General features: G+C 32.5%; 1 protein-coding gene across 1 annotated transcript in view; it reads left to right on the top strand.

The window, feature by feature from the left end:
• ADAM2 (ADAM metallopeptidase domain 2) overlaps positions 1 to 18802 on the top strand; it is a 154126-nt gene that overhangs the window by 47083 nt on the left and 88241 nt on the right. The window contains exons 8-10 of the mRNA XM_036118916.2: positions 1805 to 1876; positions 2318 to 2484; positions 3521 to 3602. Of these exons, the coding sequence (XP_035974809.2) occupies positions 1805 to 1876; positions 2318 to 2484; positions 3521 to 3602 (321 nt within the window). The remainder of the gene's footprint in view (positions 1 to 1804; positions 1877 to 2317; positions 2485 to 3520; positions 3603 to 18802) is intronic.

Raw genomic sequence — 18802 nt, 5'->3', positions numbered from 1 at the left:
TTTAGAGTGACGTAGTCCCACTTAATTTTGCTTTTGTTGCCTTTGCTTTAGGTGTCAAGTCCAAAAAGTCATTGCCACCTGATGTGAAAAAGCTTACTGTATGTTGCGTTTTAGGAGTTTTATGGTTTCAGGGTATTACATTCAAGTCTTTAATTCATTATGAGTTATATTTTGTGTATATTGTAAGATAGTGGTACAGTTTCATTCTTTTGTATGTGTTGTTCAGTTTTCTTAATACCATTTATTGAACGGACTATTTTTCCCTGTTGTGTATTTTTGGCTCCTTTGTTATAAATTAATTGACCATAAGGTATGCATGGTTTTGTATCTGAGCTTTCTGTTCTGTTCCATTGCTCTGTGTGTTTGTTTTTATGGCAATATCATACTGTTTTGATTACTATAATATTGTAATATATTTTGTAATATATTTTGCAATCAGGGAGCATGATGCCTCTAGCTTTGTTCTTTTTCAAATTTGTTTTGGCTATTCAGGGTCTTTTGTGGTTCCACACAAATTTCAAGACTCTTTATTCTATTTCTGTGAAAAATGTCATTGGAAATTTGATAGGCATTACCTTGAATCTGTATATTGCTTTGGGTAGTATGGACATTTTAACAATGCTAATTCTTCTGATCCATGAACACAGTATATATTTTTATTTTTGTGTGTTTTTAATTTATTTTATCATTGTCTTATGGTTTTCACCGTACATATCTTTTATCTCCTGTATTTAAACTTATTTCTAGGTATTTTATTCTTTTTAATGCAAATACAAATGGAATTGTTTTATTTTTTCTTACTAATTGTTTGTGATTAGTATACAGAAATGCAACAGATTTTTGCATATTGTTTTTTTATCCTGCAAATTTACTGAATTTTAAAAATTAGTTCTCTGTGTGTGTGTGCGTGTGTGTGTGTGTGTATCTGTAGGGTTCTCTCTGTATAATATCACGTGATCTGCAATTTGTATAGCTTCTTTATTTCTTACCTAGTCACTCTGTGTAGGATTTTTGATACAATGTTAAATAAAAGTGGTGAGAGTGGGCATCTTTGTCTCATTCCTGATCTTAGACTAAAAGCTTTCAGGTTTTCCCAGTTGAGCATATTGTTAGCTATAGGCTTGTTATATATGGCTTTTATTATGTTGTTGTACCTTCTCTCCATACCCACATTGGTGAGAGTTTTCCTTATGAAAGGATGTTGAAGTTTGTTAAAATGCCTTTCTGCTTCTTCTGATGATTCTTCATCATCTGATCATATAATTTGTAGCCTTCATTTTGTTGATGTAGTGTATCATATTGACTGATTTGCAGATGTCAAAACATTCTTACATCCCTGGAAAAAATCCCTACTGATCACAGTGTATTATCCTTTTAATATGCTGTTGAATTTAGTTTGCCTATATTTTGTTGAGGATTTTTTGCATCTGTGTTCATTAGGAATATTGGTTTATATTTTTCTTTTGCAGTTTTTGATTTTGGTATTAGGATAATGGTGGCCTCATAAAATGAGTTTGGAAGTGTTCCCTCCTCTTTTGTTTTTAGAAGAGTTTGTAGTGTCTTTTGTATTTTATTTATTTATTTATTTATTGCCTTTTTAAAAATTTTATTATGTTATGTTAATCACCATACATTACATCATTAGTTTTTGATGTAGTGTTCCATAATTCATTGTTTGCATGTCTTTTGTATTTTAAAACATATTTTTCCTATTTTGCACTGAGTATATATAATATTATTTCTATAATAATAATGTTTAAAAACTAATAAATTAGTAATTTAAACAATTTCTTATCTTTTTCAGTATAATCATATGGGCTCTGATACGATTGTTGTCACTCAAAAGATCTTCCAGTTGATTGGACTGACAAATGCTGTAAGTATTTGCTTTTTAATTCTTTTTGCATTTGCTTGTGTTACTTAAAGAATTCCCATACTTTTTTTTTATGGCACTGTCTGAATGCACATGATGTATGAAATAGGTCAAATTATATGACTATTTTAAGTTTCAGTTTTCTGAGTAGGAATAATAATAAGAATAATAGTTATTATGTATATCTAATTAAGTTATGCTAATTTTAAAATTGATAAAGCACTTCACATGGGGCTTACTGAAGTACAAGCATTTCAAACTGTTAACTATTACTTGTTTTATAAGTAGTACTTATAATTTACTAATATACTCTGTAAGATCTGATCTAGACTTAGCAATTCTGTTGTTTAATATTTGTCATCAGTGTAGTGTTTTATAGATAAATCCCCAGATCTATTTAAACCATGATATTTGAATATATTTTCTTCATGTCTTCTATTTTAGATTTTTACATCATTTAATGTTACAATAATTCTCTCTTCATTGGAACTTTGGATAGATGAAAATAAAATCCCGGTAACTGGAGATGTTAATGAGTTATTACACAGATTTTTAAAATGGAAAAGATCTTATCTTGTTTTGCGTCCACATGATATAGCATTTTTACTTGTGTAAGCATATTTTGGTTTTACTAAGTCTTATACAAAGGAAACATCCATATTTGACCTAATTTCTGACAGTTGACAGGCCTTTAGGGAAAATATGCCATTTTTTTCCTACATAGAACATTGTGTGTATATTATTTTTCAAAACACAGTTTTTATAGCAGAATTATTGATGTGAATCATTCTATTTACTTGTTTGTAGTTAATACTCACTCTTTCAATATTGTTATCATATGCTTTCTTACCTTAGAATGTGTAACATATCATTAAATGCCCCAACTCTACTTAAAATAATAACAATATATATCTGAAGAAACACACATGATGAATGTAGTAATTAGGGCTCCTTTTTATGTTTTATTTTCATAAGATAACAAAAAAAACCCCCCGAAGGATATGGCAACACTACTGTATATTTTAATATCTCTAACATACCATATTTACATTGTGCTCCATTTTAAAAAATATAAGCCTCCCCTTCTATTTAATAAGTTCTTTGTTTTTCTCTTATTAATTTTTAGTATCTCTATATATTGTTATATTATATAAAAATAATATATATTTACAAAATTATAATATTTTAAATTATTTTCTGTCCCACAAATATGTAATATATTTTCATGATCCTGGTTATCTAATTCTATCCAGTTAATGGGAAACTTCAGCCCATAAGGTGACTCTGCCTATTTTATTTATCAATTGTATTGCTTTAGCTTTCTAATTTTAGGAATTTTATTTATTTTTATTATTTTGATAGTCTAGGAATTATTTTTTAAAAATACCACATAATAAAGAATATTGTTTTCTAAAAATTTAATATGAAAATAACTTTCTATTATTTGTTTTTTAAATGTATTTCATTGTTTTCAAAACAAGCAGACATGTTTAGTCATTTCCAAGCTTCATTACCCTAATGTTAGGTGGAAATATTTATCAATTTATTATATAAATATGCAAATCAAAAAATGTTATTAGGAAAATTCAATAGTAATTGTGCTTAATTTTACAAAATTATATGATTATGATTCTTTTTTAACTTAAGTTACAGAGAAAAATCAAATTATGTTGGTGCAACCTTTCAAGGGAAGATGTGTGATAGCCATTATGGAGGAGGTGTTGCTCTGGTATGGTATGGTTTAATTTGTTTGGCTGAGATGTATAAATAGAATGCTATTTAGATCAATATACAGTTAAATATTTATTTATTTTATTATTTTTATGTATATTAAAATTTGCAAAACGATTCTAAAGATCTTTGTCCCTGCTACAGATTGGAAATGTTGGGACTTTAAAAAGTTCTTATTGAACTGCATAAATATAAAATTTGTATCCTTTGGGTAAATAATTAGTAGTGCAATTGCTGGATCATAGGGTAGTTCTATTTTTAAGTTTCTGAAGAACTTCTATACTGTTTTCTGGAGTGGCTGCACCACTTTTCACTCTCACCAACAGTGCAAAAGTGTTCCCCTTCCTCCACATCTTTGCCAACATGTATTGTTTCCTGTGTTGTTAACTTTAGCCATTCTTACAGGTATGAGGTGATATCTCATCATGGTTTTGATTTGTATTTCCCTGATTACCAGTGATGTTGAGCATCTTTTCATGTGTCTGTTGGCCATTTATATGTCTTATTTGGTAAAATGTCTGTTCATGTCTTCTGCTGATTTCTTAACTGGATTATTTGTTTTTTGGTTGCTGAGTTTGGTAGGTTCTTTGTAGATTTTGGATACTAACCCTTTATCAGATATGTCATTGGCACATATCTTCTCCCATTCCGAAGGTTGCCTTTTAGTTTGTTGATTGTTTTCTTCACTGAGCAGAAGTTTTTATCTTGATGAAGTCCCGATAGTTCATTTTTGCTTTTGTTTCCCTTGCTTCTGGCAACATGTCTAGTAAGAAGTTGCTATGGCCAAGGTCAAAGAGGTTGCTGCTTGTGTTCTCCTCAAGAATTTGGTGGTTTTCTGTCAAACATTTAGGTCTTTCATCCATTTTGAGTTTATTTTTGTGTATGGTGTAAGAAAGTGGTCTAGGTTCATTCTTTTGCATGTTGTTGTCCAGTTTTCCCAACAGCAGTTGTTGAAGAGACTATCATTTTTCCATTGGATATTCTTTCCTGCTTTGCCAAAGATTAGCTGACCATGTAGTTGTGGGTCCATTTCTGGGTTTTTTATTCTGTTCCATTGATTTCTGTGTCTGTTTTTGTGCCAGTACCATACTGTCTTGATGACTACAGCTTTGTAATATAGCTTGAAGTCTGGAATTGTGATGCTCCAGGTTTGCTTTTCTTTTTCAAGATTGCTTTGGCTATTTGGGGCTTTTGTGGTTCCAAATTTTAGGATTGTTTATTCTATCTTTGTGAAAAATGCTGGTGGTATATCCCTGCCTCCCTAATCTCCCAGAGCTGTGGCAAAAAATCTAAGATCTATATCCCTCCTTTGCTGCTTTTTCCTGAAAGTTTATAGATGAAACCACAACCCAGGTGATTTTTGGATGAGTAGAAAAATATAAGAATAATTAGCAGATGATATTTGATGTCTTGCAACTCTTTTTCCTGGGACTTATCCACTCACTTGTTAGTCACTAATTTACTCACTCATGAGGACTGACACAAGCTAGTTCTTGGCCTCAGGATTTTTATACCATTACATATTACTGGATACATTATCTCAGTTCATGGACTATGTAGATCCTGAATATTAAACATTCTCAGAAGAAAACACAGTACACAATACATACCACTTGAAGCAGAACTAATTAGCAGTTATAGAAACTTCAAACAAAATAAAGTTTAAGGTATTATAGAAAAGGACTAGTTGGAAGTATTAGGTACAAAAAATATAATTATAATAAATTGCACAAAGTATTAGATTAAATCAGAATCAGAACCTCTCCCAGGAGACATCAGAAAAGCTATAGGAATAGTAAAAGAAAACTTAAGAGAAATGGATTATTGAAGTAGAAGTGCCAATATCTAGATATTAAGAGTAAAGGAGATTGGGGCGCCTGGGTGGCTTGGTTGGTTAAGGGTCTGACTCTTGATTTCAGCTCATGTCATGATCTCAGGGGCATGAGATTGGGCCCCTGTGGGGCTCTCTTCTCAGCATAGAATTTGCTTGAGATTCTCTTCCTCTGCCTCTCCTCCCACTCGAGTGTGCTCTCTCTCTGTCTCTCTCAAATAAATATATAAAATCTTTTTAAAAAAGAGTAATGGAGATAATAATTAAAAAGCCATAAGAAAACCTTTGAAGGAGAAATGAAAATAAATTTCACCAAATTATAGCCACTATTAGATCAACAAAATCCTTATGCCAGGAAATCCCTTTTGGAGTCTTCCCATAATCTCTTATGCTGGATCATCTGGTAGAAGGGGAGAAAACCGGGTTGTCAGATGAAAAGAGCACATAAAACGTCAAAACAGAATAGAAAAAAATGCACACTGACAATGAAATGAAAAGAAGTCCTAGCAACAGCAAGCAGACAACAAAAAGAAATAAAAGGTATTCAAATTGGCAAAGAAGAATTCAAACTCTCTCTCTTCGCAGATGACATGATACTTTATGTGGAAAATCCAAAAGACTCCACCCCCAAATTACTAGAACTCATACAGGAATTCAGTAATGTGGCAGGATACAAAATCAATGCACAGAAATCAGTGGCATTCCTATACACCAACAACAAGACAGAAGAAAGAGAAATTAAGGAGTCGATCCCATTTACAATTGCACCCAAAACCATAAGATACCTAAGAATAAATCTAACCAAAGAGGTAAAGGATCTATACTCTAGGAACTACAGAACACTCATGAAAGAAATTGAAGAAGGCACAAAAAGATGGAAAAACATTCTATCCTCATGGATCGGAAGAATAAACATTGTTAAAATGTCTATGCTATCCAGAGCAATCTATACCTTCAACGTTATCCCAATCAAAATTCCAATGACAATTTTCAAAATGCTGGAACAAACAATCCTAAAATTTGTATGGAATCAGAAAAGACCCTGAATCACCAAGCAATTGTTGAAAAAGGAGGAATTGTTGAAGGAAATGTTGAAAAAGAAAAACAAAGCTGGGGGCATCACGTTGTCGGATTTCAAGCTATATTACAAAGCAGGGATCACCAAGACAGCATGGTACTGGCACAAAAACAGACATATAAACCAATGGAACAGAATAGAGAGCCCAGATATGGACCCTCAACTCTGTGGTCAAATAATCTTCGACAAAGCAGGAAAAATATGCAATGGAAAAAAGACAGTCTCTTTAATAAATGGTGCTGGGGAATTTGGATAGCTATATAGAGAAGAATGAAACTCAATCATTCTCTAACACCATATACAAAGATAAACTCAAAATGGATGAAAGACCTCAATGTGAGACAGGAATCCATCAAAATCTTAGAGGAGAACATAGGCAGTAACCTCTTTGACATCGGACACAGCAACTTCTTTCAAGATTCATCTCCAAAGGCAAGTGAGACAAAAGCAAAATTGAACTTTTGGGACTTCATCAAGATAAAAACCTTCTGCACAGCAAAGGAAACAGTCAACAAAACAAAGAGGCAATCCACAGAATGGGAGAAGATATTTGCAAATGACACTACAGACAAAGCGCTGATTTCCAAGATCTATAAAGAACTTCTCAAACTCAACACCCAAAAAACAAATAAAAGTCAAAAAATGGGCAGAAGACATGAACAGACACTTCTTCAAAGAAGACATACAAATGGCTAACAGACACATGAAAAAGTGTTCATCATCATTAGCCATCAGGGAAATTCAAATCAAAACCACATTGAGATACCACCTTACACCAGTTAGAATGGCAAAAATTGACAAGGCAAGAAACAACAAATGGAGAGGTTGTGGAGAAAGGGGAACCCTCTTGCATTGTTGGTGGGAATGCAAGTTGGTACAGCTACTTTGGAAAACAGTGTGGAGGTGCTTCAAAAAATTAAAAATAGAGGTACCCTATGACCCAGCAATTGCACTCCTGGGTATTTACCCCAAAGACACAGATGTGAAAAGAAGGGCCATATGCACCCCAATGTTCATAGCAGCAGTGTCCGCAATAGCCAAACTGTGGAAAGAGACGAGATGCCCTTCAACAGATGAGTGGATAAAGAAGATGTAGTCCATATATACAATGGAATATTACTCAGCCATCAGGAAAGATGAATACCCAACTTTTACATCAACATGGATGGGACTGGAGGAGATTATGCTAAGTGAAAGAAGTCAAGCAGAGAAAGTCAATTAGCATATGGTTTCACTTATCTGTGGAACATAAGGAATAGCATGGAGGATATTAGGAGAAGGAAGGGAAAAATGAAGGGGGTGAAATCAGAGGGGGAGATGAACCATGAGAGACTATAGACTCTGAGAAACAAACTGAGGGTTTTAGAGGGGAGAGGGGTAGGGGATGGGCTAGCCTGGTGATGGGTATTAAGGAGTGCACGTACTGCATGGAGCACTGGGTGTTATACGAAAACAATGAATCGTGGATCACTACATCAAAATCAAATGATGTATTGTATGGTGACTAACACAACATAATAAAATAAAATAATAAAAAAAGAGAAAATATCAAATACAAAGTAAAATTGCTTTATTTCCAGAAAAAAGGAAATCATAATAAAAAAGAAGTCCTATAGTGGGAAAAATCGCCCTGAATACAAAAAGATTTTATTCTTAAAATGGTAACATAAAAGTACTTTAAAAGCACAAGTAATATCTAAAAAAATCATTCAAATATAAGACACAATAAAAGTAGTCTCAGTTATATAAGTTCTCAAAAGATTTGCCAAATAAATCACTAACATTCAGAATATATTTTTAGAAATTACTTAAAATAGGAAAAGCTACAAGAATTATGAAAGTAAAAGTGAATAAATATTGCTAAATTTTATTATTGTCTTAAAATGAGAATAGCTGGAACTGGGCTGCAGTCGGGAATGACAGGTATTATATCAATATTAAACCAGAGCACATTCTATTATGGTGTGGTTAAGGGAGTAATAGAATTGACATGAAAGCATGCTATAGGACTTGTCTTCTTAAGGGAAAGGTATAGATAATGGTAAATATTAGAAAGAAGTAAGGGCATATGAGATGAATGTTGGTCTTAAGAACAGATAGTAAGAACAAAACTGTACCATGTAATAATCTAATGAGAGAACAGAAAATATAGCCAAGGAAGAAGAAACATAAGAACAATAATGCAAAATAAAATGAATAGAAATATCAAATAAGATGTTTTAATATATCTTAATATAACAGCAATTATGTGAATGTAAATGGGTTAAACTTACCAAGTAAGTGATAAAATCTATGATGGATTTAAAAATTATTTAAAGTTCAAATGTTTAGTTCTTTACAAGAGATATACTACCACGACTAAGTGAAGGTGAATATAAAAATATAAATATAAATATAAATATAAAAATATATTCAAGTTAAATAAGAAGCAAGTTAATATGAGAAAATAGGATTTATAGTAAAATATAGGTAACAAATAGGCATAAATTTCATGGTAGGTTTCCATGTAGATATTTTGCATATATTTGGTTTGATTTATTCCTAGGTATTTAACCTTGTTGGCAATATTGGTGAATATTATATTTTAAACATAATATGTGTTTCTTAAACATTAAACATTTTACAGTGATTGTATATTTCTATATTTACTTGTAGTAGTTTTAGATTTAGATTTTTCTGTGTCCAATTTTGTCATGTGAATAAGAACAATTTCATTCTTTTATCCTTTCTAATACATACATATTTTAAGTTTTTTTCTCCTTTCAAATTGGCTAGTATCTCAAGAATAATATTCAATTGAAATAGTTGAATTGAACAATGTTTAATTGAATCAATAGTAGACATTCTTGTATCATTCTTGATTTTAAGGAAAAAATCTCTCAATATTTCACTATTAGGTATTATGTTTGCTCTAGATTATTACAGACACTTTGTAACATAATAAAGAGGCTCAGTTTTATTTCTAATTTTCTAAGCTTTTTAAAACGTGTTTTATTTTTTAATCCCATCTTTGTTTCTTATAAAAACTTTGTTGAAATATCTTTATCATATAAAATTAAACTGTCCTTTGCTATATTATAGAGGTATAATAATGCAGTCCTAACCAGAATCTCAACAGGCCTTTTTTTCTTTTTTTGGTAAATACTGACAAGGTGATACAAAAATTTTATATACAAATATTAAAAAGAAAATAAATAAAGCAAGTTTGGAAATTGAGGAAAAGTGGAAGATAAAAACTTCTGAAAAACTACAGTAATTAAGATATTGCAGTGTAAATAAACTGATCAATGTAACAATATAGAAAATCTAAAAATAGACCCAGACATATATAATCAAATGATTTTGACAAGTTGTCAAGGCAATTCCAGTTATACAATAAACAAAAATGAATAATAAAATTGGAATCACATATTCATAGGAAACTTTAAATCAAAAGTACTGTTGATGCTAAAATAATTGATGCTAAAACTTTAGGAGTGAAGGAGTAAAGGAAGAACAGTTAAGGAAATTAGTATTTAATGAACTTTGCAGAAAATAAAGCTAAAAAACAGTGAGCTAATTATCCAATCTAAATTATGTGAAAAGATGGAAAAATATAACATTTAAGACATATAGAAGGCAGGAAATAATGAAGATAAAAGCAGAAATCAATGCAAGAGAGTCTAGGTAGATTAGAAATATTCAAAAAGAATATTAGGTCTCAAAAAAACTAAAAACAAGCATATCTCTCACAAAACTAATTTTTATAAAATAGGGTAGAATACATTAATAAAGTTATAAAAATAAGGAAGAAATACTACAGATGTAGATAACATTAAGATAATAGACGAGTTATAACAAATTTGCAAATGTAGACAAATAGTACATTATTAGTAGGAATCCATCATTTACTAAAACTTACACAAGCAAAACTAGAAATTCAGAATCACCAAATTATTAAAGGAATTAATTATTTTAAAAATCTCATAAGGAAAATAAAACAATGCTTTTAGGCACTCTCCACAATTTTGAGAGAACTGATTATTTCAATCTCATACATCTATAGAGAATAGAAAAAGAGAAAATACAAATTTGGAAGCCAAAATTACCATAATAATATTAATAACAAAAGAGGATGTTACACAAAATAAAATTAGAGACTAATTTATCACAAACATAGAGGAGAGTTAGAAACATAAATTAAAAATACTAACCAACTGTACCTAGCAGTTTAGAAGACCATGGCCAAGGTGATTTTATCCAAAGAATGTAGGATCATTTAACTTTAGAAAATCTATTGACATCTTTTGACTGAAAGTAATGTTGTAATATTTCAGTTAATGGCATTTGCTAATAAGAACAGACATTAGGATGATATAGTTAAAATTGATGGGATGAGGAGCAGACTATTTTAGCTAGGGTGATCAAAGAAAAACCTTAAGGAGAAAATACTTAAGAGGAAGCATGAAGGAATGAGACAAAGACAGTTATGGGAAGGTCTAACAAGTCAGAGCCCACAAGAAAGATCAAATGAATGTCATGAACAAGATGGCTGAAAAAATATTAAGTCAGCAGAGTCTAATTAAAATAGGGCCTTATAGTTCTGGTAAACAGTTTTGAATTTTATTCTCTTTGCAATGAAAAGGCACTGGAAATTTTTAAGCCAGTGCAAAATATTTTTCTAGTAGCCTTATGGAAAAGTAATTGTTCAGTGGTAAGGATCCAAAACAAGGAGACCAGATAGGAGACAATGGCAGATGAATGGTATAAACTGGTATTTTATTCTTGGATGTGTGAGTAGATTTTGTTCAATATATATTATGAAAACAGAACATAAAGGGCTTACCAACTTATTGAATACATAGCCTGTAGGATGGAAAAATAAATGATTATGCCTCAGATTTGTCTTGAAAAACTAGGCAGAGGGACAGGGGCCAAGAGGCATAAGGGAAGTAGAAGGGTAGAAGGAGTTTAATTTGGAAACTGAACTTGAAAGGTTAGAGTGATGCTTGTGATGATTAATTTGTATGCTGACTTGGAGAGTTTTTGTTGAGATTAATATTTAAATTGGTGAAATTTGAGTAAAACACATTGTCCTCCATAATGTGGATGGGCCTCATCAAGTAAGTTGAAGGCTTGAATAGAACAAAAAGGATCATCCTACCCAAGCAGGAGAGAATTCTTCAGCAGACTGCGTTCAGATTTCATCTGCACCATCATCTTCCTTGGGTGTTCAGCCTGCTGGCCTTCAAACTGGAATGATATCATTGGTTCTGCTGGGTCTCCAGGCTGCTGGCCCACTCAGCAGGTTTTGTACTTGCCAGCCTCCATAATCATGTGAGCCAATTCCTTATAATACATCTCTTTCTCTCTGCCTCTCTCTATATATGCCTTTGGTTCTATTTCTCTGGAGAGCCCTGATTAATACAATGGCTAATACTTAAATATAAAAAATATATACTTAAATATTGAAAGATAGATCATGATAGACATGATGATAGATAGATATAGATAGATGATAGATAGATAGATAGATAGATAGATAGATAGATAGATAGATATAGATAGATAGATAGATGTAGATAGATGATAGATAAATATAGCTTTGTGGACTGATTTCCTGAATTCACAGCTCTCTTATCTCCCTGGTACATTTCACTTATTTGTGGCTGCCTTTTTTAGTCTTTTGTCCAGAATCTTCCCATTTCTGTGACTGTATCACCTCAGGAGGCCAAGCAGTGGAGAACAGAATATGACAAAACAGACTACTTTATTTGGTCCTAAACTCATGAACCCAAAGCTCCAAAGGAAAGGAAAAGTGCTCCTCCTTCAGAATTTTGGTTCTGTAATTTCCCCCTTTTGGCCGCTTTGGTGCTGCTACAGTCCCTGAAGAATCATCTGATAGATGGGGCTTATAAGAACAGAAGGAAAAGGAAAAAAGAAATAAACAAGAAATACCCACTTTCCCTGAGATTTAAGAGCTTACTTTTACACTCTTCAATTAAGAACTACAGAACTTCTGGTTCTCTGTGTGTACTACAGTGCTCACTTCCAAAGTCAGACTGCAGGGCTTTTAGGCCAGGAGAGACCAATTCACTGGTACTTTGAATTTGGGTGTTCTTCCCCTTTTGAATGCTGATACTTTCAGCCTTGTCAAATCAAATAGTTGTCTCTCTATTCTGTCCAGGTATTATAGCTGAGTTCAGTGGGAGAGATACACTGGCATTTATTTGCTCCATCTTTCTGGAAATGGAATCTATACATTGAAATTGAAGCAATGAAAATTTATACAATGTAAATACTAAACAAAAGCAATTTGTCTTGGGTATATTAATAACAAATAAAATAGATGTTTTAATTAGGTTGTGCTGCCATAACCAAATAGCATAGAATGGGTAGATTAAAAAACACAAATTTATTTTCTTACAATTCTAGAGGCTGGAAGTCTGAGATGAGGGTGCCAGCATGGTCAGATTCTGGTGAGAGCTCTCTCTTGCTTGCTTGCAGACATCCGCTTTCTCTTGTGTCCTCACATAGTGGGGGAGAAGTGGGGAAAGAGAGAGAGAGAGAGAGCTTTTTTTAAGGCCACACTTTTATCAGATGCCCATATTTAACCTTAATTACTTCCTAAATACCCTATCTCCAAATACAGTCACATTGGTCACACTGGGGGCTAGGGTTTCAGCATAGGATTTTGCAGGGGACACAATTCAATCCATAGCAGTAGACTTTAAGGAAAGATGTGTTATGAGAAATAAAGAGGAATATTAAATGATAATCAAAGGAATTGAAAAGAAAGACATAGCAATCATAATGTTGTATGCACCTAGTTACATTGCTTCAAAATGTATAAAGCAAATGTGAAAGAATAAAGAAAAAAGATATCCATAATAATATTTGAGAATGAGGAGAAATCTAATTCAGCAATGCTCTATTTTCCATTTTGTTGAAACATATTTAAAGACCTTATACCAAAGAGCAGCAGAATTTTATTTTTAACTCCATTAAAGTATATTTAATATAAAAATTTATGCATATTTAATGTATGCACTTTGATAGGTTTGTCATATGCATAAATCCATAATACCTTCACTTCAAACAAAGGAATAAACATATCCATCACCACCTTCACTTCAAACAAAGGAATAAACATATCCATCACCTACAAAAGATTTCTTCTGTTCCCTTGCTTTTTTTTAATTTACTGAAATAAATAAAATAGTCATAAATAAAGCAGTATCAATATAAAATGATAGAAATCATACAGAGAATATTTTCTGACCACTGTGGATTAAAATTAGAACTAAATAATAGAAAGATCACTTAAAACCTCTAGAGGTTTGCAAATAAAACATGAGAAATTAGAACTCATTTTGAACTAAATGACACTAAAAATGACACAGAATATCTAAACTCCTGGGATGCCAGAAAAAACAGAACTGAGAACATTGTAGCTCTAATTATACAAATTAAAGATAGACTAAATGTAGATGATCTAAATCCTATTTCAAAAAACATATAGTTACAAGTTAAACTGAAAGACTCTAGAAAGGAGAAAGTAATAAAAAAATAATATTGACTACCAGTGAAAAATACAAAACATGTGTATTATGGAGAAAATCATCAAATCCAAAAGTAATTAGTTTAAAAAGATAAATAAAATTGATAAATCCCAAGCAAAACTATTATCCTACATCAAAAAGAGCAAATAAGTTATCAAAACCTCATTGAGAAAAAAGGTACACGATCACCATGGATCCTACATATATTAAAAACAAAACAAAGCATATTCTCAACTAATATGTGGCAATAAATTTGGATAAAGTTAACAAATTTCATGAATAATAAACTCTATTGAATGAATAGGAAAGAAAATCTGAATAAACATTGACCTATTGAGTAATTGAATCTTAAATAAGACTTGAAAATGAACAAACACACAAAAACACTAGGTTCAGAGGACCTCCTTGAGGAAGTCCCCAAAAGTTTTAGTATCAATGTAAAACAAATTCTTCTAGAGAATATAAGAGGAGGGGCTGTTTCTTCGCTTGTGTTATGAATTGATATTTATGACAATTATATTTTAGCAAAGAGAATTCTGCAATCTATCAGAAGAGTAACACAACATGACCCAAGTAGGAATTATTCCAGGAATTCAAGGTTAATTTTATATTTGAAAATCAATCATAATCTACCATACCAAAAGAAATAATAGGTGCAGAAAAACATTTGGTAAAATTAGAACCCATTTATGACAGAAAAAAAAAAAGAGATAAAACTGTCAACAAACTAGATACAAAAAGGAACTCCTTCAACAAATTTTTGTCCACTCTAATGTCTTGAAGCTAATCATTTACATTTTCTAATATGAACTTGTTTTTACCTTTCAATTATAGATCTATATAAACCACATTAAAATAACTCATTTGGTGTGAGTTAGGGGTCAAGGATTATTTATTCACATTAGGTAAGCAGTCACTTCATGGCACTTAGTAAACAGGTTATTTTTCTTTCACAGAATTAGAGTGGTGCCTTTGTTATATAAATCAGATCATAATATTCCTAGTCTCTTTCTGGAATCTTTTATGATCATTGGTCTTTTTGTCTTTCCACCAACACCACATTGTCTTAGTAACTATAGTTTTATAGTATATCATCAACAATGGTACTATAAATCCTACTACTACTTCTTTAGACTAATTTAGGTATCTTAAGGTCTTTGCATTTCTGTTTTGTTTATTTATTTATTTATTTTTAAAGATTTTATTTATTTATTTGACAGAGAGAGACACAGCGAGAGAGGGAACACAAGCAGGGAGAGTGGGAGAGAGAGAAGCAGGCTTCCCGCAGAGCAGGGAGCCTGATGTGGGGCTCGATCCCAGGACCCTGGGATCATGACCTGAGCCGAAGGCAGCCGCTTAACGACTGAGCCACCCAGGCGCCCCGCATTTCTGTTTTAAAATCAGCCTGTCAATTTCAACAAAAAAGTTTGGATTTTGATTGGTTTTTAAAATTGAATCCTTAGGTCAATTTGAGGGAGAGTGACATTTTAACAGTACTGAGTCCTCTTATCCATGAACTGGATAAACATGTGTGGTATATTCATATGATGTAAGCAATAAAAAGAACTATTGGTACACTCAATAACTGATGGATCTCAAAAACTGTAACTTGAGCAAAAGAAGGCATGATGCCATTTTTATAAAGCTAAAGTGTAGCTAAAGATAAGCCATATTGTTAAAAGTCAGAATAGAAGTTACATTTGGTGGAGAGGTAATCCTTGGAAACTTGCTGGAGAAAGCTTCCTGAGTGATAAAAACATTCTGTATCTTCCACAGTGTAGTACTTATGCAGGTTTGTGACACATACACACACTTCATAAATATGTAGGTATATGTGTATGCACATATAATATGTATAAATTGCAGATGAATGTGTATATATGTGTAAATAAATATTCTATATATACATATGTGTATATTTACATAAAACTGCATCAAGACACTTAAGATTTGTACACTCAGCGTGAAACCATCACACAAAATAAAATGTTATTAATAATTTTGAAAATACCCAGGCGCCTGGGTGGCTCAGTTGGTTAAGCGACTGCCTTCGGCTCAGGTCATGATCCTGGAGTCCCGGGATCGAGTCCCACATTGGGCTCCCTGCTCGGCAGGGAGTCTGCTTCTCCCTCTGACCCTCCTCCCTCTCATGCTCTCTGTCTCTCATTTTCTCTCTCTCAAATAAATAAAATCTTAAAAAAAAAAATTTAAATAATTTTGAAAATACCCAATAGAGGTTAAAAATATTTTAACTATTAAAAATAAAAAAAATTACCAGATTGTTTTCTCTTTTATGTTTCAAATCCATATATATAATGCCAGAAATTTTAAGCCTGAAGAGTACAAAAATACAGAATATGGTGCCAAAGGAAAATTAATGTAAAAGTATTAGTAAAAAGCAGCAAAATGTTCTTCAAGTAAAATAGATATGATTTTTAAATGATTCATTACTTAGGATTAAACAAAATTTTAATTGCCTTATATAATTAAACCTGAAATCATATGTACCTAACTAAATACCTACAAAATACACAAAGCAAACACTGAAAAAATTACTAGCCCAAATAAATCATACTTGGATAATTAATTTTTCATACCAAAATTTAGAAGATTTGGACAATATTAGCAAGCTTTATCTGAAAGACATATATAGAATCTTGATTAGAGATTAGAAGTTTTTACTAGCGTAAGTGTCAGGCACATTTGTAGAATAATCACATGTTGCACAATAAAGGAAGTCTCAATCAATACTTCCTTGTCTGCCAATTTTTTTAGTCTGGTGATTGGTGCATAAGAAGCCTTAATAAATGTCAATTACTGTTATTATTTTACAACTATTGTCCTAAGCAGGTATTATTTACAAAAAGAAGCTTGTCTACTTAGTTGTAATATTTTTCCTAAAATATTTTTTAATTTTTTTAATTTTTAATTTTTAGTTTTTTTTAAATTTTATTTTACTTTATTGTTATGTTAGTCACCATAAAATACATCATTTGATTTTGATGTAGTGATCCACAATTCACTGTTTTCATATAACACCTAGTGCTCCATGCAGTATGTGCCCTCCTTAATACCCATCACCAGGCTAACCCATTCCCCCTACCCCCTCCCCTCTAAAACCCTCAGTTTGTTTCTCAGAGTTTATAGTCTCTCATGGTTCATCTCTCTCTCCGATTTCCCACCCTTCATTTTTCCCTTCCTTCTCCTAATGTCCTCCAGGCTATTCCTTATGTGCCACAGATAAGTGAAACCATATGCTAATTGGCTTTCTCTGCTTGACTTCTTTCACTTAGCATAATCTCCTCCAGTCCCATCCATATTGATGTAAAAGTTGGGTATTCATCCTTTCTGATGGCTGAGTAATATTCCATCATATATATGGACCATATCTTCTTTATCCACTCGTCTGTTGAAGGGCATCTCGGCTCTTTCCACAGTTTGGCTATTGTGGACATTGCTGCTATGAACATTGGGGTGCATATGGCCCTTCTTTTCACTGCATCTGTGTCTTTGGGGTAAATACCCAGGAGTGCAATTCTGGGTCATAGGGTAGCTCTATTTTTAATTTTTTGAGGCACCTCCCCACTGTTTTCCAAAATGGCTGTACCAACTTGCATTCCCACCAACAGTGCAAGAGGGTTCCCCTTTCTCCACAACCTCTCCAACATTTGTTGTTTCTTGCCTTGTCAATTTTTGCCATTCTAACTGGTGTAAGGTGGTATCTCAGTGTGGTTTTGATTTGCATTTCCCTGATGGCGAATGATGAACACTTTTTCATGTGTCTGTTAGCCATTTGCATGTCTTCTTTGAAGAAGTGTCTGTTTATATCTTCTGCCCATTTTTTGACTTGATTATTTGTTTTTTGGGTGTTGAGTTTGAAAAGATCTTTATAGATCTTGGAAATCAGCCCTTTGTTTGTAGTATCATTTGCAAATACCTTCTCCCATTCTGTGGGTTGCATTTTTTAAAAATCCAATGTTAAATATAACTTTACTTTTTCCATTATTTTATTTTCAAAACAGAAGTAATCATAACAATATTCTGTAGGAAATTCTCATACTCCGGTCCATACCTTTTTCAATTTTTTCCTACTGGTCTGTTATGGACTAAATCATGTCCTCCTAAAATCCATATATTGGGCACCTATGTGGCTCAGTTGATTAAGCAAGTGCCTTTGGCTCAGGTCATGATCCTGGGGTACTGGGATCGAGTCCCACATCGGGCTCCCCCTGCTCTGAGGGGAGCCTACTTCTCCCTCTCCCTCTGCCTGACACTTCCCAGCTTGTGCTCTCTCTCTCTCTGTCTAATAAATAAATTTAAAAAATCTTTTAAAAAAATTTTAAAAAATCCATATATTGAAGCCCAAAGACCCATGTGACTATATTTGGAGATTAAACCTTTATGGAGATAATTAAGATTAAAGGAGCTCATAAGAGTGGATCCCCAATTCGATAGAACTGGTGTTCATATAAAAAGAGGAACAGACAGCAGAGATACCTGTCTGTACACACACAGAGGAAAAACCATGTGAGAACACAGCAAAAAGGCAGCCATGAAAGAAGGACCCCACCAAAAACTAACAATGCTGGTACTTTCATCTTGGACTTCTGATCTTCAGAACTATGAAAAAATAAATTTGTTATTTAAACCAATCCAATCTGTATTATTTTGTAATGGCACCCTGAGCTGATAAGTAGAAGTCCAATGTGAGATTGTCATAAAAAGACTATAAAGAAAGGTCATCTCGA

This window comes from Halichoerus grypus, chromosome 3 (assembly GCF_964656455.1).
Source record: "Halichoerus grypus chromosome 3, mHalGry1.hap1.1, whole genome shotgun sequence".
In the NCBI taxonomy this organism is placed as follows: Eukaryota; Metazoa; Chordata; class Mammalia; order Carnivora; family Phocidae; genus Halichoerus; species Halichoerus grypus.
This window is presented reverse-complemented; position numbering and strand designations above follow the sequence as displayed.